At 34.1% G+C, this 14,301-nt stretch overlaps 1 protein-coding gene and 1 long non-coding RNA gene across 3 annotated transcripts; one reads left to right on the plus strand and one right to left on the minus strand.

Moving 5' to 3' along the window:
• Positions 1-3,241: 3,241 nt before the first annotated feature.
• Positions 3,242-6,006, minus strand: LOC105763581 (uncharacterized). 2 transcript variants are annotated; one of them, XR_008191774.1, is made up of 5 exons: positions 5,484-6,005; positions 4,672-4,765; positions 4,034-4,411; positions 3,608-3,859; positions 3,242-3,515 (listed from the first exon to the last, which is right to left on the minus strand). It is a non-coding gene; the product is annotated as an uncharacterized LOC105763581 (long non-coding RNA). The 2 variants fall into 2 exon arrangements; XR_008191773.1 differs by having other exon boundaries at positions 3,608-4,411; positions 5,484-6,006.
• Positions 6,007-8,509: 2,503 nt separating this feature from the next.
• On the plus strand, positions 8,510-13,934 carry LOC105763582 (phosphoenolpyruvate carboxylase 1). The gene is made up of 10 exons (XM_012581835.2): positions 8,510-8,677; positions 8,754-9,145; positions 9,216-9,300; positions 10,726-10,948; positions 11,027-11,130; positions 11,209-11,296; positions 11,752-11,906; positions 12,003-13,001; positions 13,081-13,467; positions 13,532-13,934. Exons 1-10 carry the CDS (start codon positions 8,510-8,512, stop codon positions 13,826-13,828), a joined length of 2,898 nt encoding a protein of 965 aa, XP_012437289.1. The 3' UTR covers positions 13,829-13,934.
• The last annotated feature ends 367 nt before the right edge of the window (positions 13,935-14,301 follow it).

The following is a 14,301-nucleotide window of genomic DNA, read 5'->3' on the forward strand; positions in this document are numbered from 1 at the left end:
GAAAAGGGAATAAATTTAACCACCGGAGGCGGCAGTCTGGCAGCGACGGCTGTGGTCCAGTGACGAGGGAACGGTGGTCCAACGATGGTTGATGAAAAGGAACAATATGGGTTTCGACGTAACAAGGTTGGAGAAGAAAATAAAAATAGAGGAGAGAAACGGAGGAGAAAAGAGACCCGCGGTGGCGCGTGGCGGCAATCACGACGGAAATGGGAGGAGAAAAAGAGGAGAGAATTTGCGGTGGGTACGATGCACAGTGGTCAGTGGTGAAGGATTCAGTCACGGTGGAAGAAAAGGGAAAAAGTTAAAAGAAAGGGTGGTGGTTTTTTTTTTGCAAAATGGAGAGAAAATGGATGAAAAAGAAAGAAAATGGGAGTAAGAGAGAGGTAGGGACGACAAAGGGGTGGTGAGAGCTTGGTCAACCATGACTAGGTTCAATGAACGTGGTCAGTGGTGAAGGATTCAGTCACGGTGGAGGAAAGGGGCAAAAGTTAAAAGAAATGGTGGTGTTTTTTTTTTTTTTGCAAAATGGAGAAAAAATTGATGAAAAAAAGAAAGAAAATGGGAGTAAGAGAGAGGTAGGGACGACAAAGGGGTGGTGAGAGCTTGGTCAACCATGACTAGGTTCAATGAACCTCAACTAAAGGCAAGGTAAGAAGTTTTGGCAAGAAGAGGGAATAATGGAGTGAAATGGGGGATCATGCTCCCTCAACTTAAGTTTGACCTATATTGGAGGAAAGAAATCCTCCTATTTATGGTAAAAATGGGGTGGATGGCAAGCACTAAAAGCACATGGAAAAATGTCTAAAAATTAAATAAAATGAGTATGAACGAGTTATTAAACCCCTAGACTACACACTTCCTTATTTTTATTTTAACATAAAATATTTTAAAAAAAACATGGAATGACCTTTGCTAAGGGTTTAAATTATTAACATAGGAATATAGTTAAATAGCTAGATTAAATTAATTCTTTAATTGTTTGGAAAAGAATTAAGGGAATTTTAGTTTTCGAGTTAATAATTAGCTATATTAGAATAAATTTAGTAGAGATGGATCAATTAACTAACACATTGGATGAAATTGTAATCATAGGGTTTTACTATTGACTAATTTTTTAATTTGCATAACTTATTTTCATTTTTTATTTAGTTAGAAAATTAAATTATCGATTAATTTGGATAGGTTTTAAAATAATATTTGATGATTGGCATGTTAATTAGTATTAATTTTTGTGGGATCTATATTTTATACTATTTGTAACGTATGTATACTTGCGTATGCAATTTTCGATCAAGAGACATAACATATACAATAGCTTTCTTCTCATTTATTTTCCTTCTTGTTCTTTCCTTACCCCATTTCAAATAAATACTAAATATTTTGTTGGAAAGTTTATATTTTATGGGAACTTTGAGGCATATTCTCAATAGGAAAGGTGGAGAGTTGAGTCATATTATTATGGTTTCATATTTTAATCCATGAGACCTTTACAACAGTATATCATATGCTCAAAATGGTTGAGTGATGAATGAGAAATTGATGCTTAAAGTAAGCTACTTGGAAATATTGTTGAGAAAAAGTAAAAGCTTAGATCCCACATTGGTTAAATACCAAAGTGTGAGATGTGTTTATATATGTGAACCCTCTTAAAGAATAATTGAATGACTAAGCTTATAACTTTGCATTGCGTGTAGGGGGTGTAGGTCCAAACCCAAATAGGGTTAGGGTGCACCTGCACAATGTGAGCAACGCAAAATGTCTGGACCGGTTGGGCCCAAATAGGCTTGTAGATATTTTAGCCCAACATGAATTTATTTTTCCTCAGCAGACAGTATCTGATTTTGATTTAATTTTTAAATCAAATTGATTTTTGGCTCTTTAATGGCAGATTTTGTAGTTACTTCCTAATTTTTCACTATCCTAAATGCCTATAAAAGGTTGTGTATTCTGTAGGATTAAACACACATTTGATTAATTTCTTATACCGAAATTCTGTTCATTTCAAAACTCTTCTTTTTGCTTCACCGTATTTTTTACAATATTCCAGTGATAGAAAAAGGCAAAGTTCGCTCGTTGATCGTTGTAGAGGTGCTACTACTTTGATCACTGTTGTTGTTGTATCCTAGGAGACATTCGACCAACGTTTCTCCAAGTACAGTAAGAGCGACCGAATCTGTCTTAAGAAAATTGTGTTTCACAGGCCTCAACGTTTTGTAAAATCTCGATTCTTCTTTATTTCAACTTTTTATTATGGTTTTATTTGATTTTCGTATTTAATAAATTAATTATAAATCATTCTATTTATATTTTAGTTCATATATGTTTATTTATAATTAATTATATATATATGTTTGGTAATGTGTGTTATTGTCCAACATATTTTACAATATTTTTTTAAAATAATATTTTATCTCAAACAATTAAATTAAGGAGTCACTTACACACCTAAGTGCGTATATCGCAGAACTTGGTGACAAGAAAGGTAAAATTAGCACAAAATAAAAGAAATCAATCTTATAAATTTTAGAATTTGATTTTTTTTCCCTTTTTATTTTTAAGGATCTGGCAGTGCTTCATAATTGCTACACACTACACCAAAACAGGCTTTTAGCAGCGCTTTTTTAGGCCTTTAGCGGCGCTTCTTCTCAAAGCGCCGGAAAAAGCGCCGCTAAAGAACGCGTCGCTAACTTTAGCGGCGTTTTTTTCTAGAAATGCCGCTAAAGACCAAGACCTTTAACGGCGCTTTTCCCACAAACGCCGCTAAAGACCACGACCTTGAACGGCGCTTCTCCCACAAACGCCGCTAAAGACAAAGACCTTTAGCGGCGCTTCTCCCACAAACGCCGCTAAAGACCATGACCTTTAGCGGCGCTTTTATCACAAACGCCGCTATAAACCATGACCTTTAGCGGCGCTTTTTCCCACAAACGCCGCTAAAGAACAAACCTTTAGCGGCATTTCTAGCAAAATAAATAAAAATATTATTTAAATTAAATTTTCTATGAAAATTTTAACTTTAAAACTAAATATAAAAATTAATGAATTTAGTTTTAGAATTTAGGGCTGTAAATTAATAACACAATTAAAATCCAAAAGTTAAAACTTAAGTTGTCGTAAATATTAAAGTAAAAATAAAAATTTAGAATCAAAACTAAAATAAACAATAGAAAGATAGCTCAAATGTAGGTTTTTTATGCAAGTTACACAGACAATAACGAAAAATAAAAACACCCACACATAAAATTTATCAAACTAGTTAAGAAATACATGGTGCAGCCATGCAGTATAAATACAATAGAATCATAGGGTAATTTTGCATAAATATCTTCAGAGTACCAAGAACAATTTGTCACAAAATTATAAAACATGATAATAATAAAAAGAACAGGTAGCAGACAAGCTATTTGTTACTTTTTGTTTTGCTTCCAAGGCTTCCTCAGCTGCCTTCATCTTAACACCATGGAGTGACAGTAATTAACACTAGAGATCAACTGCTGAAAAAAATATCTAGCCTGAAGAAATACAAGTAAGCACTAAAATAAATTTTGTTTCCAAAAAAAAAAAGTGGGAATGAAAAGAATAAAAATAGAAATAGAAAAAGGACCTCATCTTCACTGAATCTACCAGCACTGCAAATTCGATCAAAGAGCTCACCACCACCAGCATACTCTATCACAATTGCTAAATGGGTAGGCATCAAAACCACGTACAGCATTCATATCCCATCAAAAATAGAAACATCCTAAATTTTTTAAAAGGGAAATGAAGCAAGAGACGATACTTGCCTCCTTGAACTGGATTATATTAGGGTGTCTAAGAGATCTGTGATTGATAATCTCTCTTGCCACATTCTCATCTATTTGCAAACAAACACAGCTAAGCTAAGCTTTCAATCAACCGGTTTGGCATTCAAAAGAAAGAGACAGAAAGAAGAACGTGATTCGAAGTGATGAAGTAATGAACAGGATTAATAATACCCAAAAAAATGCAAGAACAAGTGAGAGAGATAATAGACATTAAAGAAACAAACCTTGTGACCTCTCTCAATATATTTCATAGCAACAAGCTCCTTGGTACCCTTGTGTCTGAGAAGTCGAGCAACCCCAAAATTGCCGGCTCCCAAATCTTTGACCACCTCATATTTCTCCATTTTACATCAATAACTACTACTACTACTACTACTACTAGAACGATATTGCTTCCATTTTTGTCATTACATATTAGAGAAAGTTACTTAGAAATACATTAGCATATATCTAACTGAAAAATTGTAAAAAATCTACTGTTGCAAATACAAGTAATTAAAACAAAATCATATTCATAAGATTTTAAAGAAATCATAGACATACCAACTCCAAGAGGTCTCATATAAGCATGTTGAGTGTAAACCTGTGATTTGTCAGCAATCCTACATCAATAAAGCACGTTACTACAAATAAGTTGTACGATCATCTAGATGCACAAAAATCCATATATCAAAGAAAAATTAATGAATTTGATAGTAACATGAAATGCAGTCAGTTATTGATTTTAGAACCAACATTATATTCACAAACTAACAAAAATAAAGTGCATTGCCTCCAATATGAGAAGATGAGCAGCAATGAATCGGGTTATACATTTTTGTCCAATTTTTACTGGAACACATACAAAGGCATAAACTTGCACCTTGGTCTGTCTTGGGCCCTTTGCGGTTGTAGTTCCACCCTCCTTTGTCTTTCTGGTGATCGTTGAACAATCTCCCCATTAACAAACAATTCAGCTGCAAAATAATAATTGCAATTGTCAAATATCAAATATTATCCGTCTATGAGATTATAGAATATGCAAAGGCAATTTTTTTATGTATCTTCTCCAATAACTCTGTAACTCCGTAAATAAAAAGCACAAAACAAGAGTACCGAGAGGACTTTGATGTGAGTCCATTAGCAGGCTAACTCAAGGCTAGTAACTTAGCAAAGATAGACTGAGCAAATGGTTTTACAAGCATTAGAATATAGACAATTTCTGTTTTTAAATTCCCAATGAACAATATTGGCTTCCATTGACATAACATGCAGTTATCGACAGAAATAAAGGATAAGATAATTAAGGTAAATGCTCGGTTATTGTTTCAAAAGAAGATGCCATAAGCTATGTGCAAAAACAAAATAATGTATCATCTCTATGAATCCAAACTCCATGTAGGATGAGATCAGAAAGTCATGAAAGATGCATTCAATTTAAGTCCATTAGCATTCAAAACTAAACATTGTCTATAAGACGTTTTAGCTTTTCCAAGATGGACTAAATGCATAGCTAAAATACTCAAACATAGTCTATAATGTCTTCTCTAGTTCTCCCTACTGGTTGAGTCCATGTTGTAAAAATGGAAGCACAAAGTTAAAACAAGAGTTATCAGGGTATAAACAAGGCATATAATTAAAGCAAATAAATCGAAATCAAAATTAAAATTAAAACAAGAATATGAAATTAGAGACCTGATAGTGTCGTTATCAGGGTTGTGACTAATAACAATGGCATAATCACCAGAAGCCCGAGCGAAAACCCCACGATCACCAACGTGGTGTTCGACGTTGCAAACGACAGCTCCTTAGGGGATAGATCTAAGAGGCAACACGTTTCCGACCATAAGGGTGGCCTTCTTACCACAGTACACGAACTGTCTGGTGTACATACCCTCAGCGGCGACGAACAGATCCTTCCTTCTGCTTCTTGTAACGGAATGGGTGACGGAACATGACGCGAGCTAAGGGCGCACCGCGGCCTGGGTCATGGATAACATCGGTGACGACGCCTTTGAGGTAGTCGTTTTGTTCACCTAAGTCGAGGCTGTAAAAATGGGCAGGACCAACGGAGATGCAGAGGGCTGTCGATTTGGGGAAATTGGGGGTAAAAAATAAAGGAGAAATGGTTTGGGAAAAATAAAATGGGGAAAAAAGAAGAAACATTTCAGGTGGGATTTCATTTGAAATTTTGGGAAAAAGAAGGGGGAAAAGAAGAAGGGATTTTATGCGCCATTTTTAAAAGCGAAATTCTTTTGTGGCGTTACAAAAACGCCGCTATTGCTTAAGGGGAAAAAGAAGGGATTTTATAAAAACGGCGCCATTTTTAAAAGTGAATTTTTTGCCTATTGCTTAAACCCCTTAAAAATTAATAAAAAAATCAAGTACACTTAAAATAAATATTATATATTTTAATAAGAAAATAAATGATAAAATGGTTGTAATTAATTATTAAGTTAGAATTATCTAAATTAAATAATTACCTATATATCCATATCATTTTTTCTCATTTTATTTTGTATTTTTTTATAATTTGGTCCTATCCAAATTAAATAATTACCTATATATCCATATCAAATATATCAAATGGTTTAGATTAAATATTTTAAATATAAAAGTATTAATTGATTGTATAAAATTGTATCATTTAACAAATCTCAAATAAACCTTAAACCCTAAATTAGCCATTCAATATACATAAAGTCTATCTATTATATATCTCTTAAATAATATAAACTATACTTATAATTTTAATATATTAAATTTATTATTATCTCTTTTACAATTATATAAGAACATATTTAATATATAAATTAAAAAATTAATTAATTTAAACCCTAAACCCTAACCCAGCCCTTAAATCCCTAAATTCTAAACCCTAAATCACCAACTCTTAACCCATAACTCTTAACCCTTAAACCTTAGATCCCAACCCTTAAACCATAATCCTTAAATCCATATATAATTATTTGATCACGGCGGGGGTAAGGCAAAACACGCAAAAAACTGAACTGGATAAAAAAAATTGAACCAAGCACTAAAAATACTGAACCGGGATGGGATAAGATGGGGATATCCTTGGCCAGATATAGCTTATATCGATTTTGAAGAACCAAATCTTCACAAGATTTTGAAGAACCAAATTAATATTATCTCTTTTTCAATTATATAAGAAATTAATTAATATATAAATTAGAAAACACTAGTTAATCTAAATCCTAAACCATAAACTTAAACCCTAAAACCATAAACCCTTAACACATAACCTCTAAACCTTAAACCCCAGCCTTTAAACCATAAGCCATAAACCATAAACCGTAAACCATAAACCATAACCCCTAAACCCATAATCCACAAACCTTAAAATGGTAACACCTAAACCTTAACTCTAAACTAGAGTGATAATTAATTCAATATTTTAAAATTAATACTATCTATTTTACGATTATATAAGAAATTATTTAATATATAAATTAAAAAATCAGTATTGTAACCAAAAACTTTAAAATAATTTTAAATAATAGTATTTTAATTTTTTCCATTTTTAAAAAATATTTTAAATTATTTTAAACCCCTGAGCATTAGCGGCGCTTTTTAAAAAACACCGCTAAAAATAGAGCATTCGCGGCGCTTTATCAAAACACCGCTAAAAGCCCTGAGCATTAGCGGCACTTTCCCAAAAACGCCGCTAAAGCCCTGAACATTAGCGGCGCTTTCCCAAAAACACCGCTAAAGCCCTGAGCATTAGCCGCGCTTCCCCAAAAACGCCGCTAAAGCCCTGAGCATTAGCGGCGCTTCCCCAAAAACGCCGCTAAAGCCCTGAGCATTAGCGGCGCTTACTCAAAAACGCCGCTAAAGCCCTAAGCATTAGCGGCGCTTTCCCAAAAACGCCGCTAAAGCCCCGAAAGCTCAGAAAACGGCATCGTCAGGCTTAAGTTTTTTGCGGCGCTTTCTGGAAAACGCCACTAATGCTTGTTTTTAGCGGCGTTTTTCATAAAGCGCCACTATCGATCTTTAGCGGCGTTTTCCAAAAAGCGCCACTAATGCTCGATCTTTAGCGGCGTTTTTTATCCAAACGCCGCTAAAAGCCTGTTTTGGTGTAGTGATAGCACATTCCAATTTCTAAAGCTACAACAGTAGCCTATACTCAGCTGTTGTTGCATGGCCGTGCAATATGTTTGGGTTGTTAATTCAAGTTGTACCTTAAAAATTTTATTGATTTAGTAGACATTAAGTTCAAATCTAAACTGTTCGTTTTATTTATTTATTTAAGATGATATTGTTTCACTTGTACTTTACATATTTTATTATTAAAATAATTTAATATCTTTATAAAACCTAAATTTTACTCACCACCCGCGAGCCAACTAAGTTCCAATTTGTTTTCCTTATAGAATGCAAATTATATATTTAAACTATAAAATAAAATAATTTTTTGTGTGAACAAGGTCAATATTTTAAAATATGAGGTTGTTAATTAAAAAAGAAAAAACAGTTGCTTTTTTTGTTGCTAAAAAATATAAAATAAACAAAGCGAGCGAAGGAAGTGTGTTTCTGTTATGATGATGGATACCTTAAGAAATGAAAGAGAGTAAAAGTCTCTCTTTTGGGCTTCTACTTTTTCTGAATGTCTCCTAATTTAATCAGTTTGTAGAAAATTTCTTCACTGCTTTATAATATAACAAATAACTCCACTTGTGAATGTTTTGATCCATAAGAAAATGGCGAGTAGGAAAGTAGAGAAGTTGACATCAATAGATGCACAGCTAAGGCTATTGGCACCTGCCAAAGTCTCGGAAGATGATAAGTTGGTGGAATATGATGCTTTGCTATTGGATCGTTTTCTTGATATTCTTCAAGATTTACATGGGGAAGATATCAGAGAAACGGTAATTAATCCTTTCTGGCTTCATTCCCTCTCTCAAATCATTACTATGATTATTAATGTTAAAATGTTGATGTTAGGTTCAAGAATGTTATGAACTTTCAGCTGAGTATGAAGGAAAGCATGACCCTAAAATATTGGAAGAGCTTGGGAAAGTCATAACAAGTTTGGATCCAGGGGACTCAATCGTTGTAACCAAATCCTTCTCCCACATGCTTAACTTAGCCAATTTGGCCGAGGAGGTTCAAATTGCATATAGGAGGAGGATCAAGATGAAAAAAGGAGACTTTGCTGATGAAAGCTCAGCAACCACTGAATCTGACATTGAAGAGACTCTCAAGAGATTAGTGGGACAATTAAACAAGTCACCTGATGAAGTTTTTGATGCTCTTAAGAATCAGACTGTAGATTTGGTCTTCACTGCCCATCCAACTCAGTCTGTTCGAAGATCTTTACTCCAAAAGCATGGAAGGTTCGTATCAATCCACTCTGTCTCAGCATTTTAAAATATCTCATATATTTCGTCATTGTCAAACTTTCAGGATTCGTGAGTGTTTGACTCACTTGTATGCTAAAGACATTACGCCAGATGATAAGCAGGAACTAGATGAGGCGCTACAAAGGGAGGTATGAATATGCCCATCATAACCTGATCAAAGTTTAGTGCCTTTAGTTAAAAAATAGACAAACTAATTTTTGTACCTAAGATTAAAGAGTAGATTGGTCTTTCTGTTAAAAACTCATCATTGTACATCAGCACACTCGTGTAACTATTTAGTTATTACGTGAACCCCTCTAATTTTTAATAACAGAAATGGATGAAAATTTTAACAGAAAGGACTAATTTATTCTTTAATCTAATATATATGAACTAATTTACTTTTTTCTTGAGTAAAACGGATAAAATACAATTGAATTTTTAATAAAGAGGCATCCATAATACTTTTACCCAATTCAAACTACTAATATGTGTATCTATATATTCTTATAGTCTTTTAGATATTTGATTGAAATTTCTTTTGTATACTGAGAAGATTCTTCATTGCTTTTTATTATATAGAGTGCCAACTTTTATTTTTTAATGTTTTAATTTTTTTATATTAAATGAGATATGTGTCATCTTTTAAATTTTTATGTAAATTATAAAAATTTCAGTATGATGTATCAAATAGGAAAAAAATTATTGTTTATATGCAAAAGGATTTGTTTTAATTTTCTTATTGTTTAGACAGTGTTTTTTTAATCTAGTTGTAGAGTTAAAAAATAGAATTGTTTATGAATCAAATAATATTCATTTTATTTTCACTTGGATATATTTTAACCAAAAGTTTCACACATACATCTCATTTGTCTGTCAAAATTTTGGATATTATAGAGAAGTTGTTATACACCTATAACATTTTAGATTCAAATCATATTTTATCTTAATTTTCTAATAAAAATATATATTACATTATTAATAATATTAATTAGTGAGATTTAGATCATATTTTAATAAAATTTACAAATGTAATTTCATTTATTTATATTATTTTATTCTATTTAATAAAATAATATTAATACATATTTCTATAAAATTTAAATATTTTAATTAAAATTTATTATTTTTACTTCACTTAGGAATAGAACTAATTTTACTAAAATTTGAAACAATGAGATGTTATAAAGATTTAATTTAGTAAAGAGTGTATTTTATACTTTATGATTGTTGTTATAGATAAAAACTATTATAGGAGATAAAATAAATTATAAAAATCGGTTCTATAACAAACTTAATTGTTAAAATAAAATGTTGTTATAGAGGGTAATTATTATACAGAAAATTAATTGTATTTATAAGTCATTCCAAATCACTATTTCAATGGTTATATTATTTTCTTATTGAAACCCAAAAATTCATATGAAAATCTTCTAACAAGAAAGCTTATGTCAAGCCATAACTGATGATTTGAACAAGCAAATATGAAGCTTAAAAAATAACAAAAAATAGCAATAATGAGATTAATGTGTTGATTGGCATGCTCACAACTATTTCTCTTTTATTAAATACAGATTCAAGCTGCTTTCCGTACCGATGAGATCCGAAGAAACCCTCCCACCCCACAAGATGAGATGAGGGCAGGAATGAGCTACTTCCACGAAACCATCTGGAAAGGTGTACCACAATTTTTGCGTCGTATCGACACGGCTTTGAAGAACATAGGGATAAATGAACGTGTTCCTTATAATGCCCCTCTTATTCAATTCTCTTCATGGATGGGAGGGGATCGTGACGGTATCCTTCTTTTCCACATTCAGCTATTTTAATTCTAACATCTCTAAGTGTGAGATGTCTATTTGATGTGGTACGCAGGAAATCCCTGGGTAACTCCTGAAGTTACAAGAGATGTATGCTTATTGGCTAGAATGATGGCTGCTAACTTGTACTTCTCTCAAATAGAGGATCTTATGTTTGAGGTATTACATTTATGGATAGAACGTAGTTGATGATTTATTACAATTTTGATCCATTCTTCATGTTTCTTCTGTTTTCAGCTATCAATGTGGCGATGCAATGATGAACTTCGTCTTCGTGCAGATGTACTTCTTAGGTCTTCAAGAAAAGATGCAAAGCATTACATAGGTTCTAACTATCATCTTAACCATGTGTTTTTTAGATTGGTTTTAGTTTATCACTAATCACTAGTTCTTCTTGAAGAGGACTTTGTATTAAAAGTTATATTGTATTTTATCTTCTCTACTCAAAAAATGATCAAATTAGTATTCGTACGTTAGATCAAAAAGTAAATTAGTCATTCTATTAAATATTTCATCCGTTTTTACTAATAAAAATTGATCCTTTTATGTCAGAATGAGATACATGTAGCACGTCATGTGTGATTGTTTGATTATTCTATTAACCACGCTAGTTTTCAACAACGATGAAATTTTTAATAGAAATGACTAATTTTCTCTTAGATCTAATGTATAAGGACTAATATGTCCATTTATTGAGTAAATAAAACAAAATGTAATCTAACTAGAAGTAATCCGTAGCACTGTATGGTTTGTTTGATTTTGAAATTTGTTTGAGCTCAGAATTTTGGAAACGGATTCCACCAAATGAGCCCTATCGTGTTATTCTTGGTGACTTGAGGGACAAGTTATACAACACACGTGAACGCGCTCGTAACCTACTGGCCAATGGGATTTCTGACATTCCTGAAGAAGTAACTTTCACCAATGTGGAACAGGTTTCTTTTAAAATCCTTCAAATCATCTTCATTTTCGCTTTCCAATAAAAACTTTTTTTTTTTTTTGTTGACTGGTTCAATTCTGATATCCTGTAGTTCCTGGTGCCTCTTGAGCTCTGCTATAGATCACTTTGCGCCTGTGGTGATAGATCAATAGCTGATGGAAGCCTTCTTGATTTCTTACGACAAGTTTCCACTTTTGGGCTTTCACTTGTAAGACTTGATATCCGACAGGAGTCTGACAGGCACACTGATGTCCTTGATGCCATTACAAAGCATCTAGATATTGGATCTTATCGAGAATGGCCTGAGGAACGCCGACAAGAATGGCTCTTATCTGAACTCAGAGGGAAACGACCTCTATTTGGCCCTGATCTTCCCAAAACAGAGGAAGTAGCTGATGTGTTGAACACATTCCATGTCATTTCAGAACTACCGCCAGATAACTTCGGTGCCTATATAATCTCAATGGCAACAACCCCATCTGATGTGCTTGCGGTTGAGCTTTTACAACGTGAATGCCATGTGAAACAACCGTTACGGGTTGTTCCATTGTTCGAAAAGCTCGCTGATCTCGAAGCTGCTCCTGCTGCTGTGGCTCGTCTCTTCTCTATAGATTGGTATATTAACCGGATCAATGGAAAGCAAGAAGTAATGATAGGTTACTCAGATTCTGGTAAGGATGCTGGTCGTCTCTCTGCTGCTTGGCAGCTGTACAAGACACAAGAGGAACTTGTAAAGGTGGCAAAGCAGTATGGTGTTAAGCTTACGATGTTCCATGGTCGAGGAGGGACAGTTGGACGTGGAGGTGGACCAACACATCTTGCTATACTGTCTCAACCACCCGACACAATTAATGGATCACTTCGTGTAACAGTTCAAGGTGAAGTTATAGAACAATCATTTGGAGAGGAGCACTTGTGCTTCAGGGCACTCCAACGTTTTACTGCTGCTACGCTTGAACATGGAATGCATCCCCCTGTATCACCAAAGCCTGAATGGCGTGCACTCATGGATGAAATGGCAGTTGTTGCAACCAAGGAATACCGTTCTGTAGTCTTCCAGGAACCTCGATTTGTTGAATACTTCCGCCTGGTAAGTATTTCACCATTATTTGGTACCAACAAATTTTGATTAAAAGTACTTCCCAACAGTGAATTTTGAATGGTTGCAGGCAACACCAGAATTGGAGTATGGTCGGATGAATATTGGCAGTCGACCATCAAAAAGAAAGCCAAGTGGAGGCATTGAAACACTCCGTGCAATCCCCTGGATCTTTGCGTGGACTCAAACAAGATTTCATTTGCCTGTGTGGCTTGGCTTCGGGGCTGCTATTAAGCATGTGATCGACAAGGATAAAAAGAATCTCCAAATTCTTCAGACCATGTACAACCAATGGCCTTTCTTTAAGGTCACAATGGACTTGATAGAAATGGTGTTTTCCAAGGGAAACCCTGGAATCGCGGCTTTATATGAGAAGCTGCTAGTATCTCAAGATCTCTGGCCTTTCGGACAGAAATTGAGAACTAACTATGAAGATACGAAACGTCTTGTTCTGGAGGTAATATATAGGATATATTCATCATAGGCTTAACCAAAATTAACTTTCTTCCATTGCATTGTAGGCTGCTGGACACAAAGATCTTCTTGAAGGAGACCCATACTTGAAGCAGAGACTTCGTCTTCGTGATGCTTACATCACAACACTTAATGTGTGCCAAGCGTACACTTTGAAAAGAATCCGAGACCCTGATTATCACACCAAGGTGAAGCCTCCTTTAGCCAAGGAATCCACGCAGTCAAGCAAGCCTGCTGCGGAACTTGTGAACCTTAATCCTAAAAGCGAGTATGCTCCTGGTATTGAAGACACACTTATTTTGACCATGAAGGGTATCGCTGCTGGCATGCAAAACACTGGTTGAAACCCCCTCTTCCTTTCTTATTCTCAATTTATTTGTATGAAATGCGTTGCCTTTCAAGGCCCGATTTTGCATCCAATAAATCCTTTATTTTTTTTTTCTGGTCTAATCATCTAGAACTGGAAACAACTTTTGTTTCCCCTTTTCTTTCGATATGAGGACCATCTTCAAATATGCATGAAGGTGAAAAACATGGATACCATGGGCGAAAATTTTCCCCTTTGAGTGTGTTGTTTACCGTCTGAGTACCAAATTAATTACCAAAATGTATAAAATCAGTTGGGAGAGGGGATATAGAGGTGTTTAGGTCAGGTTAGGGTGGAGCTTAAGTATAATATTGATATGTTTTAAGCTTGTTTAAGTTCGGTTTGGCAAAAATTTGGATCTTAATTTTATTCCAAATTAACCTATATTTACAAAAAAACTAACCCAAACCTATTTTAGGCCGTCCAAATTATTTCTTTTACTTTTTAAAA

This window comes from Gossypium raimondii, chromosome 12 (assembly GCF_025698545.1).
Source record: "Gossypium raimondii isolate GPD5lz chromosome 12, ASM2569854v1, whole genome shotgun sequence".
Lineage (NCBI taxonomy): Eukaryota > Viridiplantae > Streptophyta > Magnoliopsida > Malvales > Malvaceae > Gossypium > Gossypium raimondii.

Coding starts and splice junctions, on each gene's coding strand:
- LOC105763582 (XM_012581835.2), top strand. CDS start 8,510: ATGGCGAGTAGGAAAGTAGAGAAGTTGACATCAATAGATGCACAGCTA. Junction 11,907..12,002: donor CTTTCACCAATGTGGAACAG/GTTTCTTTTAAA, acceptor GATATCCTGTAG/TTCCTGGTGCCTCTTGAGCT. Junction 13,468..13,531: donor CGAAACGTCTTGTTCTGGAG/GTAATATATAGG, acceptor ATTGCATTGTAG/GCTGCTGGACACAAAGATCT.